This window comes from Apodemus sylvaticus, chromosome 20 (assembly GCF_947179515.1).
Source record: "Apodemus sylvaticus chromosome 20, mApoSyl1.1, whole genome shotgun sequence".
In the NCBI taxonomy this organism is placed as follows: domain Eukaryota; kingdom Metazoa; phylum Chordata; class Mammalia; order Rodentia; family Muridae; genus Apodemus; species Apodemus sylvaticus.
In genome coordinates, this window is record NC_067491.1 from 3878523 (window position 1) to 3891088 (window position 12566).

The 12566-nt window shown below is 37.0% G+C and overlaps 1 protein-coding gene across 1 annotated transcript; it reads right to left on the reverse strand.

Moving 5' to 3' along the window:
• Nucleotides 1-9024: 9024 nt before the first annotated feature.
• On the reverse strand, nucleotides 9025-9984 carry LOC127671205 (olfactory receptor 6C6-like). The gene has a single exon (XM_052165935.1). It carries the CDS (start codon nucleotides 9982-9984, stop codon nucleotides 9025-9027), a length of 960 nt encoding a protein of 319 aa, XP_052021895.1.
• Between the last annotated feature and the right edge of the window lie 2582 nt (nucleotides 9985-12566).

The following is a 12566-nucleotide window of genomic DNA, read 5'->3' on the forward strand; positions in this document are numbered from 1 at the left end:
TTTGTTCATTCTTCTTAAAGGAGAAACCCCTGATACAGACTGTCTCTAAAGGAAAAACAATGTATTTACAGATATATGTTTCTAAATCTCTCATTCATGAGTTTATGTAAAGCCTCTACATATACCTACAATTTCTATATTTATGATGCTCTTTGAATTATAGTGTTGCAATAAAATCTAGCCACTTCACTTATAGTCTGAATAGTCAGATACTGTTTTCTGTTTTCTAAAAATGGAAGGTTTTGCAGTTAAAGTGTGCATTATTAGGTTTTGTGTTGAATCTGATGTCAAATGCTAATTTATAATAATTTATTCAGTGGAATTGATGCATGGTAACTATTTTACACAGTAATAGTTACTATATTTTTTTATTCTTAGCATAAATCCTCTTAAATATAATCCCAAGAATCACTTGCTTGTGCTTACAGAACAAAAGAATTTATATCTTCTTGGTTACAAAAAGATTATCTTCTAGGCTTTGTAATATAATGTTACAACACATTGACATCATCATAAAAGTGCTTGCTGCTATAATTATCTATGAGCATTTTTTCTATAGTAACTTTCTTTAGGGTTGTGTATGTGACTCAGCTGTGTAAATAATTTGCTATTAAGGTGGAGGACCTGAGTTCAATCTCTTGGACCCAGTTAGAGGAAGGAGGTGCTGACTCCTGAAAGTTGTTCTCTGACTTCAGAAAAAAGCCATGGCACATGCATACAGTAAATGTAACAAAATTAAAAGAAAGAAAAAGTCCTTATACATTTAATCTTCAGTTTGCCAGAGAATAAAAATGAAGTCATAAGAAAAACATTAATGCAAATATAATATTTTCTCCTTGCTAGAAAAATTAAGCAACATGATTGCTGTGCGCCTAGTTCTGTCCTAGTGTGTGGCAAAGAATAGTCTGCTGTAATGCAAGTTTTCAATGAGTGACATCAATGTGTGACATCATCCATTTTCAATAGCAGGAATAGGAGACTTACATGAAATTTTTGTGGGTTTTCTTATTTTTAGAATCTCTCTATGTAGTTCTGATTTGTCTGATTTGTTTGGGCAAGCCTAGAAATTATAAAGATCTATATGTCTCTGCCTCCTTAGTGATGTTTATGGGAGAAGTTTTAATTCAAATAATGGACATTCCTCCCATATCACTTGGGTTTTTTTGATAATCAACATTGTTTTATATTAATACATATAATATATATTTGTCCTACTTATGTCATTAATGTATCATGAAAACTTGAAAATCAAAAGGCAATCTGTTATTGTGGTTTAAGAAATGGAACTACAAAGTATCATTCTGAATGAGGTAACCCAGTCACAAAAGAACACACATGGTATGTACTCACTGATAAGTGGATATTGACCCCAAAGCTCAGGATACCCAAGATACAATTCACAGACCACATGAAGCTCAAGAAAAAAGAAGATCAAAGTGTAGATGCTTCAGTCCTTCTTAGAAGGGGGAACAAAATACTCATGGGAGGAAATACAGAAATAAAATGTGAAACAGAGACTGAAGGAAAGGCCATCCAGAGACTGCCCCACCTGGGGATGCATCCCATATACAGACACCAAACCCAGACGCTATTGTAGATGCCAAGAAGTGCTTGCTGACAGGAACCTGATATAGCTGTCTCCTGAAAGGCTTTGATAGAGCCTGACAAATACAGAGGTGGATGCTCACAGCCAACCATTGGGCTGAGCATGGGGTCCCCCAATGAAGGAGTTAGAGAAAAGACTGAAGGAGCTGAAGGAGTTTGCAACCCATAGGAAGAACAACAATATCAACCAACAAGTACCCCCCCCCAGAGCTCCCAGTGACTAACCACCAACCAAAGAGTACACACTGAACAACCCATGGCTCTAGCCGTGTATGTAGCACAGGATGGCCTTGTCGGGCATCAACGGGAGGAGAGGCCCTTGGTCCTGTGAAGGCTCAATGCCCTAGTGTGGGGGATTGCCAGGGCGGGGAGGAGGGAGTGGGTGGTTGGGTGGGGAGCACCCTCATGGAAGCAGGGGGGGGGGGATGGGATAGGAGTTTCCAGAGGGGAAACTGGGAAAGGGTATAACATTTGAAATGTAAATAAATAAAATAGCCAATTAAAAAATACATGACATATTTTTGTTATATTTGATAATACCTATCAAAGTTTATAGTCATAAATACCTATTTACTTAAAATATAAAATAGTATATTTATAATACTTTTAAATTTCAAAATTTTTAAAATATTTTTCTACTAATTTTCTTACATTATTATAGCCTTGATCAAATTCTTTTACCTACACACACTTCTCCTAAATTCTCACTTCTATGCCCATTCAGCTTGATATTCTCTCTTTCTACCTCCAAAAAGTCCAATAAACATAAAACAAAAATCAAAACAAATGAACTAAATACAAAAGAGAAGAAAATATCAGCAATAAAACATGAGACTAACTTCAAACAAACAATACAAAACAAAAAGCATGGAGTCCATTTTGGCATGGCCAACTATTCCTGGGCATATGGTTACCGTACAACCCTATAGTGTACTCAATAGACCCAGAGACACACCATTGGAGAAAACTGAATTTCCCTCCAGAAGGACTCCTAATGACGTATTGCTATGCCCATAGATGTAGCGTCACCCTTTCATTGTCAGAGAAGCATACTCTTACAGTAGATGATAACTGACAGAAGACTCACAACTACACAGTGTGCAGAAAGTGATAGACTTTGGACCACTCAGCCCTAAATCAAGCATCTTTCTTAAACTCTTTCCATCAAGTTTTATGAAGTTATGAGGGAAAAGAAGCTAAAACATTATAAGAGCCATAGGTCTTTGATGACTACAAGGAAATAGTATCACCCAGACACAACAGGAATACAAATGTGACTTTACAGAGCCTGTGACAGCAGACACAAATAAACATTCAACCCAAACAAAATCCTAGCAGGGAGAGGATAAAGTGGACACAAAGTCCCACCCCTAAGAAAGAATATTTGCAATCCAAGAGAGTTTGATGATTAGTTCTACCTCATGTCTATTACGTTAAATTGTCTCACAAAGATGAAGGACATGCTTAAGTCTGTGAATGATTTATAACAGTGTCAAAAGTAAAACTATATAATATCTTTTATGAATTAACAGATATGTCTAGGAACTGGCCTGCAAAACCAATTATCTTAAATCATAATCTTTAATGTCTAGAGAATAGTGGGTGGTGAAACATTATAAAGTCCTCTGAAATAGGTAAGGATTAAGTATCACATAGGGATAAGACAGTTTTACCTTCTGTGGTCACACTAAATCCAGAGAGACCAGCTTGAGATAGGAAGGAAAGAGGCAGAGAACTTCAGATGTGGTGCTCTGATGAAACATCTGTCCACACAGCAATATCACAGGGAGAGGAAAGCTGCAAACCAATGTCTTGATGCAACCAGTTTGCTTTCCTTTCAGCAAATTCCATTTTCCTAATAACACATGGACGACTTTACACTTGGGAGATTAATTTCCTTTGAGAGATTGCTGAAGTACAGGACTGAACTACTCCACAATTTTTCCTTTGTTAAGGCTACCATACATATTTTATTGATCTGTACATTTTTAGAGCACAGAAAAAAATTAACTAAAAAACTATTTAATATCTTTACAAATACACAAAACTTTCAAACTGGTGAAAATAAAATGTGTTTCATTCACTATGGATATCAGTACGGGAGTACTCTCAAAAAACTCAAAATAGAATTACCACATGACCCAAATATACCATTATTAGACCTATACCCCAAAGACTTTAAATGCCACCACAGAGATACTTTTACATCCATTTTTATTAGTTTTATTTTTTACAGTCCATTCGTTAACCCCCTCCATGACCTCCCTCCCACAGTTCCTCACCCCATTTCTCCTCCCCCTGTATCCAAGAGGATGTCCCCCACACCCCCAACACACACTCCTGCCAGGTCTTCCCACTCCCTGGGACCCCAAGTCTCTTGAGAATTGTGCATGTCTTCTCTCACTGAGTCAAGGTAGTCCTGTATATGTCGAGGCCTTCATGCCAGCTTATGTGTGTTGCTTGGTGGCTCAGTGTCTGAGAGATCTCAGGGATCTGGATTAGTTGAGACTGCTGGTCTTCCTATGGGGTCACCCTCCTCCTCAGCTTCTTTCAGCCTTTCCCTAATTCAGCCATGAAGGTCACTCTTGGGCATATACCCAAAAGATGCCCCATCATACCACTGGGGTACATGCTCCACTGTGTTCATAGCAGCCTTATCTCTGATAGCCAGAAGCTGGATACAACTCAGATGACCCACATGCAAGAGTGGATACAGAAAATGTGGTTCGTTTACACAATGGAATACTCTTTAGCTATTAAGAACAAGGACATCATGAGTTTTGCAGGCAAATAGTTGGAACTAGAAAAATCATCCTGAGTGAAGTAACTCAGACCCAAAAGGACATTATGTACTCACTAACATGTGGTTATTAGACAAAAAATGTACAGAATACCCATGATACCATCCATAGAACTCAAGAAGGTCAGCAAGCAGAAGGTTCCAAGTGGAGGATGTTTTGATCCCACTTGGGAGGGAGAAGAAAGCGATCATGGGAGGCAGAGGGAGGGAGACCTGGGTGACAGAGGGGAGGGAGAGTGAAAAGGGAGCATATCCATTTTTTTTACATCCATTTTTTTCAAAATTTACAGTCAAGGAAATTGAAACAACTTACGCTCCATCAACACACAAATGCATATCTTATGTATTCAATGGAATTTCATTTAACCATAAAGAAAAATACCAATGAAATTTATAGTAAAATGAAAAAATCTGGGAATTCTTATGTCAAACAAGAAAACTCAGAAAGACAAAAATGTTACTTTTCTTCATAAGTGAATCCTAGATTTTATGTTCTATGTATGTATACATGCACAGCTATGATGTGTGTTTTTGCCATGAAACTAGAAATAGTAATAATAAGAGATGAGGGGAAGGCTTTAAATGAATTGAATATTGACATAAAATACTAGAATACATATAACATGAAAGTGGAAAGGAACAAGTGGAGAAAGAAGCTACAGGAGGGACCCTGGGTCGGTTGACTCATAAGTGCAGACAGGAAGAAAATGCCCTAAAGAAACCCAGTGCTGTGTGCTTTAAGAGTAAAAGCACAATGCTTTAAAATTTACTTATATTTTCAAAACTAATTATAAGATACAGCAATACCAGTAACATATAGTAATGTATATAGTAATGTCATAGTTATTATATTTGCAATTATGCTTTAATTGCTCTCAAATCTTCAAATGAAATTGTACATAATATTATATTCTAACCAATAGTTTCATGTATTTACTCGGAAGCAAGTCCCATATATCCAGTTAGAAAGGAAGTTTTCTTTATACTTTATACACATTTATAAATTTTCCAGTTGCATCAAATTTATACAATTTTATTAAACAAAATGCTCTTCTAGTCCTGTATGTTTTTCCTTTTCTACTTGTCTTAGAGTTCCCACTGCCGTGAAGAGATAACATGACCAAGGCAACTCTTATAAATAACATTTTACTGGGGCTACCTTATAGGTTCAGAAGCCCAGTCCATAATCATTATGACGAGAAGTATGTTAGTGTCCAGGCAGACATGGTGCTGGAGAAGAAGCTTAGAGTTCTATGCATTTATCCAACTGTAGCCAGGAGAGGACTGGCATCCTCGGGCAACTAGGAAGAAGCTCTCTCCCAGAGCCCACCCCCAGAGTGACACACTTCCTCCATTAGGCCACACCTCCTAATAGTGCCACTTCTTGGGCCAAGCATATTCAAAACACCATACAAGTCAATATTAGTAAAAAGTGTTATTCATGCTCAACCTCTAAACAGATGCTTAGGAATAAGGAGAGATGACTATAACTTAATAATATAGGTTGGGTACTGTACATATTGGCAAGTCATATAGTTTTAAAACTACATCATTTAATAATAGATATTGAACATAAATAATGCTTCATGTCTAAGAATTGTCAATTAAAATTTTATTTTCCATTGGACTTACTGTGCCATATATTATGTAAAGACATTTCTGTACATTAATATGTACATTAAAATTAAGGCAAATATACAAAGCAATGATGTAAAAGTACATTTGGAACTGTATGTTCACAAGTCATTCCTGTGGCTCATTTATCTTTCTCCTATACTATACTTCTTCATTCATTTTTTCAAACTTTTTCCTTTATGTTGCAACTTTCCTCTGTGTGTCCATGTCCTCAATTTAGTCACTATATTCTTTTTCAGATACAAAAATTTTAAATCTATTAACCATGAAACCATTGTGCCAGCCACAATATCCCTACTGTACAATGGTAGCACAGCTGTTAAGTGGTGTATTCAAATACTTTTCTGATTAGATTCAAGTCGCATTCTACAAGATGGATTCTTATCTGACACTATGAGCCTAGTTTTAAAAAAAATAGCATAGTGGAGAAGAGCTTAGGCCCTCGGATTAACCTAATGCTGTTTAGCTACATTACCATGGTGTGAAGCTGCTTTCTAAAAATTTATGTTTGTATATATAGACAAATGTGATTTCTGGATTTAATCAGAAGATATTTTTTCAATAAAAGATAGTGAATATAGAAACATAAGACTGCTTATGCTACTGATAAGTAATGGTTGATTGCCCAGCTCAAATCTATACATTTATATATCCCTTGCCTAGTAGGAAGAATGTAAGAATCCAAAGATAGGGAGACAGGGTGGAAAATGCTGTTTGGGGGGCATGGCATGCACAGCTAGTGCAAGTGTAACCTTATGGCAGCTCTGGCCACCTGTAATTGGTTGACACAAGACTTTTCTCATTAACAGTCAATCATGAATCAAAAAAGTCTCAAGCATCTTTATACTTATTTATGAACTACTGATGGACTATTGGAAAAGAGCCATCATTCTTTTTTGTTGTGTACACTCTGAGGATCAGGTGTAGGGAAAGCAAAGAAGAAAGAATGTAAATTGGCAGTGGGCAGGGTAGAGAATCTCTAGGATGTGCCAGAGACCTGTGACAGGGGGAGGCCCCAGAGAGTCTGAAGGTGACTCTACCTGAGACTCCTAGGAGTGGAGGGCATGGAACCCAAAATAGTCATCTTGTGAAGCCAGGCAGGACTCCCAGTGGACAGTAAGGACAGCAACCCACCCATAAAACCTTCATACCAAAACATGTCCTACCTACAAGATGTACAGGGACAAAACTGGAGCATAGATAGAGGAAGTGGCCAACCAGTGGCTCGCCCAAATTGAGACCTACAATAAGGTGTGGTGGCGCCTTTCTTCAGCTTCATCCAGTGTGTGTGTTTCTCTCTTCTTTTCCTTTCTTTTCTTTCCTTTTTTTTTCTTTTCTTTTCTCTCTGGCTCACAAAGAGTTAAGGAACTCTGAGCCTCTCCCCTGACCAGCAAGGGTTGCTAAGTTAAAGAGAAAAAAAAATCAAGTAAATAAGTTTCTTTCCCCTACTGTTATCAGCAGGAGTTAACAGAAGCCAACAGCCTTTGGCTGCCCAAAGAGCAAGAGAGAATGAAATCATCAGAAGTCTTCAGCTTTAGGCCCTGAATAGCAAGACGGAGTTAAACTGCCAGAAGTCCTCAGTTCCAGCCCCCTTCACTGATGTTGTTTACCCTGTGACGACAAAGCTGGTCCTTCACAAAGCCAACTCTGTAGCCCACTATTAGACATGTTACATCCAAATATATGGGTTACACTGTTTGTATAGGCCACATTCTGTAATAAATGGAGCTACAAATATGTGATTTCTCTGATAGTGTGTATTATGTCAAAACTTGTAAATATCACTAATTGTAAGAGATTTTCAGTTCACTAATAGATTAAAAATAAGAATACATATTTTCACAGGTTCTAAGATATGCTCATTAGAAGAATTTTTTTTCTAGAACTCAAATGTGGGCCTTGCTCTCTCTGGGGACAAATAGATCTCAGGAAAATTAAAAGTTAAAGTTTATTATTCTTAATTTTTCCTTTTATCAGCCTATAAATATGTTTATAACCAGTGCATCAGAAATGTTTAAAGAAATATGAATGGACCATATGGAGTCAATATTCATAATTGTCAAGTTGTTTCAAATAATCACACATAATGGAAGAAAACGGTACAAGAAGATGCAGATGTCACTAGTTACATGACTCATTAGAGACTTACAATAGGATATAATTTCTAAGTGATTTTCATGGATTCTGCATTGAACTGTATGCTGACACATCAACATCATATATAATGGTCCCTACTCAGGACAAGAGAAACCAGAAAGTATTTTTTTCTTTTATTTCCAATTTGCTATAGCACAGTAAGAGGATTTCTATGAAAAGTTCAGAAATGGGAGAATAAAATAACTGTTGTTCTTTACACAGAGTAAAGAGCTTATATGAAACCCATGGTGAGTTTTAAAAAATAGTTGTCTATGTTTATTGTATTTTTCTGAGTGTCTTGCCTACATGTGTGTCTGTATTCCACGGGCATGCAATACCTACAAAGACAAAAGGCACTGGATGATGGTGAACCATGATGTGAGTATTGGATGGCAAAGTCAAGTCCTCTTCAAAAACAAGTTTTCTTAAATACTAAGTTACTAGTACAACCTTTCATAATGTTTTTCTCTTTTCTCCCAGAAAAGTACAACAGACAGGCTCTTATACCTAATCAACATCCTAAACAAACTATAGCATGAGAGACCTCAAATTTTTATGTGGAGCAAGAAAATGTAAAAATAAAGTTCAAAGTGAGGGACGTCTTTTACATGAAATTCCAGAAGAGAAAATACCCTCAACATTTCTGAGAATTCACTGGTAGATATTTGATTTCATTTCATATTAAAATAATATAGGATGTATCAGAGAAGTAACTGGAGGGAGGGAGGAGGGATAGTAAGGGAGCGTGGGAAGAAAAGGTAATAGAGAACAAGAGACTTAAAGCATAGGTCACAGCTGGCATACTTGGAAACTACATCCCCCTCTTGCATTCATGTTCCGGCAGCATCCTATTCAGGTCTAAATCTTAATTCACTGTTTTGGGAATAACGCATTCTGTGAAGCACATGTTTGAAAGCTTCCTTCACCTGCTGGTTCCTTAGGGTGTAAATGAAAGGGTTTAGCAAAGGGGCCACAGAGGTGTTGAGCACAGCTACACCTTTATTTAAGGTCACTCTCTCCTTGGCTGATGTTTTCATGTACATGAAGATACAACTCCCATAAGTAATGGAGACAACAACCATGTGTGAGGAGCAGGTGGAAAAGGCCTTTCTCCGCTGTTGAGCTGAAGGGAACTTTAGGATGGTTTTGATGATGAGTGTGTAGGAGAGAATCACTAAGACCAAGGTGATGATAAGTGTCATGACAGCTAAAGCAAAAGCCATCAATTCTATGAAATGTGTGTCTGTGCAAGACAGCTGCAGCACAGGAGAAGTGTCACACAGGAAGTGGTCTATTGTTTTGGAAGCACAGAAATCCAGTTTGAGCCCTAAGAGCAAAGGGGGAAAGATGACTAAGAACCCAGTCACCCAGGAGCTGAGGACCAGTAGGTGACACACTTTGCTATTCATGATGATGGGGTAGTGCAGTGGTCTGCAGATGGCTACATAGCGATCATAGGACATGGCAGCCAGGAGGTAGAACTCTGTGATTAGTGAGAGAAAAAAGAAGAATAATTGAGCCGCACAAGCATTGTAGGAAATTGTTTTGTCTCCAGTGAGAATGCTCATTAAGAATCGTGGAATGCAGGCAGTTGTGAATGCCATTTCCAAGAAGGAGAAATTCCGGAGGAAAAAGTACATTGGAGTCTTTAGGTGGGGATCCAGGAGGGTGAGGAGAATGATCACTAAGTTCCCCATCATGCTCAAGATGTAATTGAAAAACAGAAACAGGAAAATCAGAATTTGGAGCTGAGGGTCATCTGTCAGTCCAAGCAAAATGAACACAATCTCCACAGATTGGTTCTTCATCTCTTCTTTTTTTTCCTAGTAAGTCTACATAATAAAATAAAGTAAAATAAAATAAAATAAAACAGTATAAAATAAGGGAAAATAAAAGGAAGAAACCCAAACAACTGCTATCACATTTAAGACATGTCGAAAATATGCACTGCTTTATACTCACAGCAAGACACACTTTCAGTATAACCCATGCAAAAATATTTTAATAAGTTTAGATTTCATCTCATGAACATCTTAGACTTCATTGGTATGTGTCGTAGTTAAGTTTTCTATTGTGAAAAAACACCAATGCCAAAAGTTACATGGGACGGAAATGATTTAAAGGGTTTGCTTCACATTAGAGCTTTTAAGTCTGCCAGGGAGGGACTCCAGGGCAGGAACTCAGGAAGGAACCTGGCAGGGGACTGCTGCAGAGGCCAGGAAGGAGAGCTGTTTATTTCCTCATTTGGCTTTCTCAGACTGCTCCCAGGACCACCCTCCCACATCAACGATCAGTCAAGGAAATGCAACAGGCTTGTCCAGTCTGTTGGGGGTATTTTCTCAACTGAGGTTCTCTCTTTCCAAATGAATACAGCTTGTGTCAGTATCATGTAAGGCTAGACAGACTCAGAATCTTACTTAACTCAAAGTTGACTGGGTCCTTTTGGCTGATTTATAGGAGGCATGCAAGTTATGTGAAATGGTCCCTTAATTGCATTACTGTTCACCTGTACCTGTCTTTCCAGAAATTCGGTTAAATAAAATACTCAAGTGTGTGGTTTTCAAACATTTCTTAAATAATTCTCTTGAGTAAGTTGCCACTTAAGTGATACAATATTTATAGTAGATGGTGGTGTTCCAAGTAGCTATTGTAACTCCCAATTTAGATATATACATATAGAGCATTTCTAAGAAAGAAAATCTCTAAAGAAAATACACAAGATCATAGTATAAGACTCTAGCAAGGTGGGTGTGGTGATAATCAGAGCTTAGTTCTTCGAAAATAACTAGGAAACATGAACATCACACCAATGTCAAACTGAGTCAGCAATTGAACGCATTAACATAAACTGTCTTACTGGTAGGATTTCCCACTGCTGTCTTCTGCCTCATGACACAATTTTGAATAGAGAGAAGTATCTATGTGGGAAAAGTAATAACTAATAGCTAACCCATAAATCAAAGCCAATGTTTCAAGTAAAAATATGAGTCATTTTTCATTTTAAAATGGTTGTGTAAGGTAGATACCTTATGTTTATAGAGTACTTTGATTCAATATCAAAGCTTTATATATTCTACCTGTTTTCTAGTCATTTAAGCATAAATTTTAAAAAATGGAATATTTATTGTGAGTAAACTGAAGCTTAGAAAATCTACATGCCCTGTACAATATGAAGAGTTAAATAACAGATAATTTCCTGATTAGTTTTAGGAATTGTATAATAAAATCAAGTGACCTAGGAACAACAGTCTGTATCTGGAAATGAATATACACACCCACAGTAATAAACCTAGTCATGTCAGTAATTAGAGTTAGTTCACTGGTACTATTTTATCCAGTCAATAAAATATTAGCATACCCAATTCATGAGTGGTTTTGTTTTGTGGCTACTGACACTGGTGTTCAGGTATTTCCACTTTACAAAGGATGCTGAATCCATTTCCTTTTTATTTAAAGCTTCTAGGTTGTCTCTGGTTCCACATCCCAGGCATGACATTCTTTCATTATGAGCAGTTTGGTGATGCTCTTACAGAGAGCAGCGTATCTTTTTCTCATTTCTGTGGTATTGGCACAGTGCAGGGTGTAGAGATATGAAATGTCTGGTAAGCTAGTGCATAAAAAAAGAAACATAGAAATATTTTAGGACATAAGAAAAGATGGAGTGATATGATAATGAATAACATCAAATGTAAAGTATTGTGGCATGCATTCATTGACTGAGGCTGTATTCAGAAGCCAAGATTTTTAAAATTATTTTATTTTGTGAAAGCTTTTCTGAAAGATCTGAATCAAATTCTAATCAAAAGCTAACTTAGAGAACACTTATTAAATAAAGAATTAGTGACATCGCTAGGAAAAAACCTCTTACAAGAATTCTAAGGAACCATAATATAATCATTGAAACCATTTAAAGCAGAGAATAGATAAGATCATATATTCTGCACTGCGAATGCTAATACAGTATTTCCAACTTATGAGGTACAAATTATTCTTTAAAACATTAAAAATGCAAAAAACAAACATAAAAGAACCAAAGGATAACGTAAAATCAGTGTTCTTTGGCATTTGCAGGTATATGCAGGAGATAAATGAGCATTTGGGCTCATATATTTGATATTTGAGCATGAGGGTTTATAAAGGAACTGAAGACTTGAGATGGGATATTCTTTTTTTTTGTTTTTTGTTTTTGTTTTTCATCTTTTATTTTTTTATTTGATATATTTTTATTTACATTTCAAATGATTTCCCCTTTTCTGGCCCCCCTACTCCCCGAAAGTCACATAAGCCCCCTTCCCTCCCCCTGTTCTCCCATCCACCCCTTCCCTCTTCCCTGTTCTGGTTTTGCCCTATACTGCTACACTGAGATGGGATGGATATTCTATGGAAACAG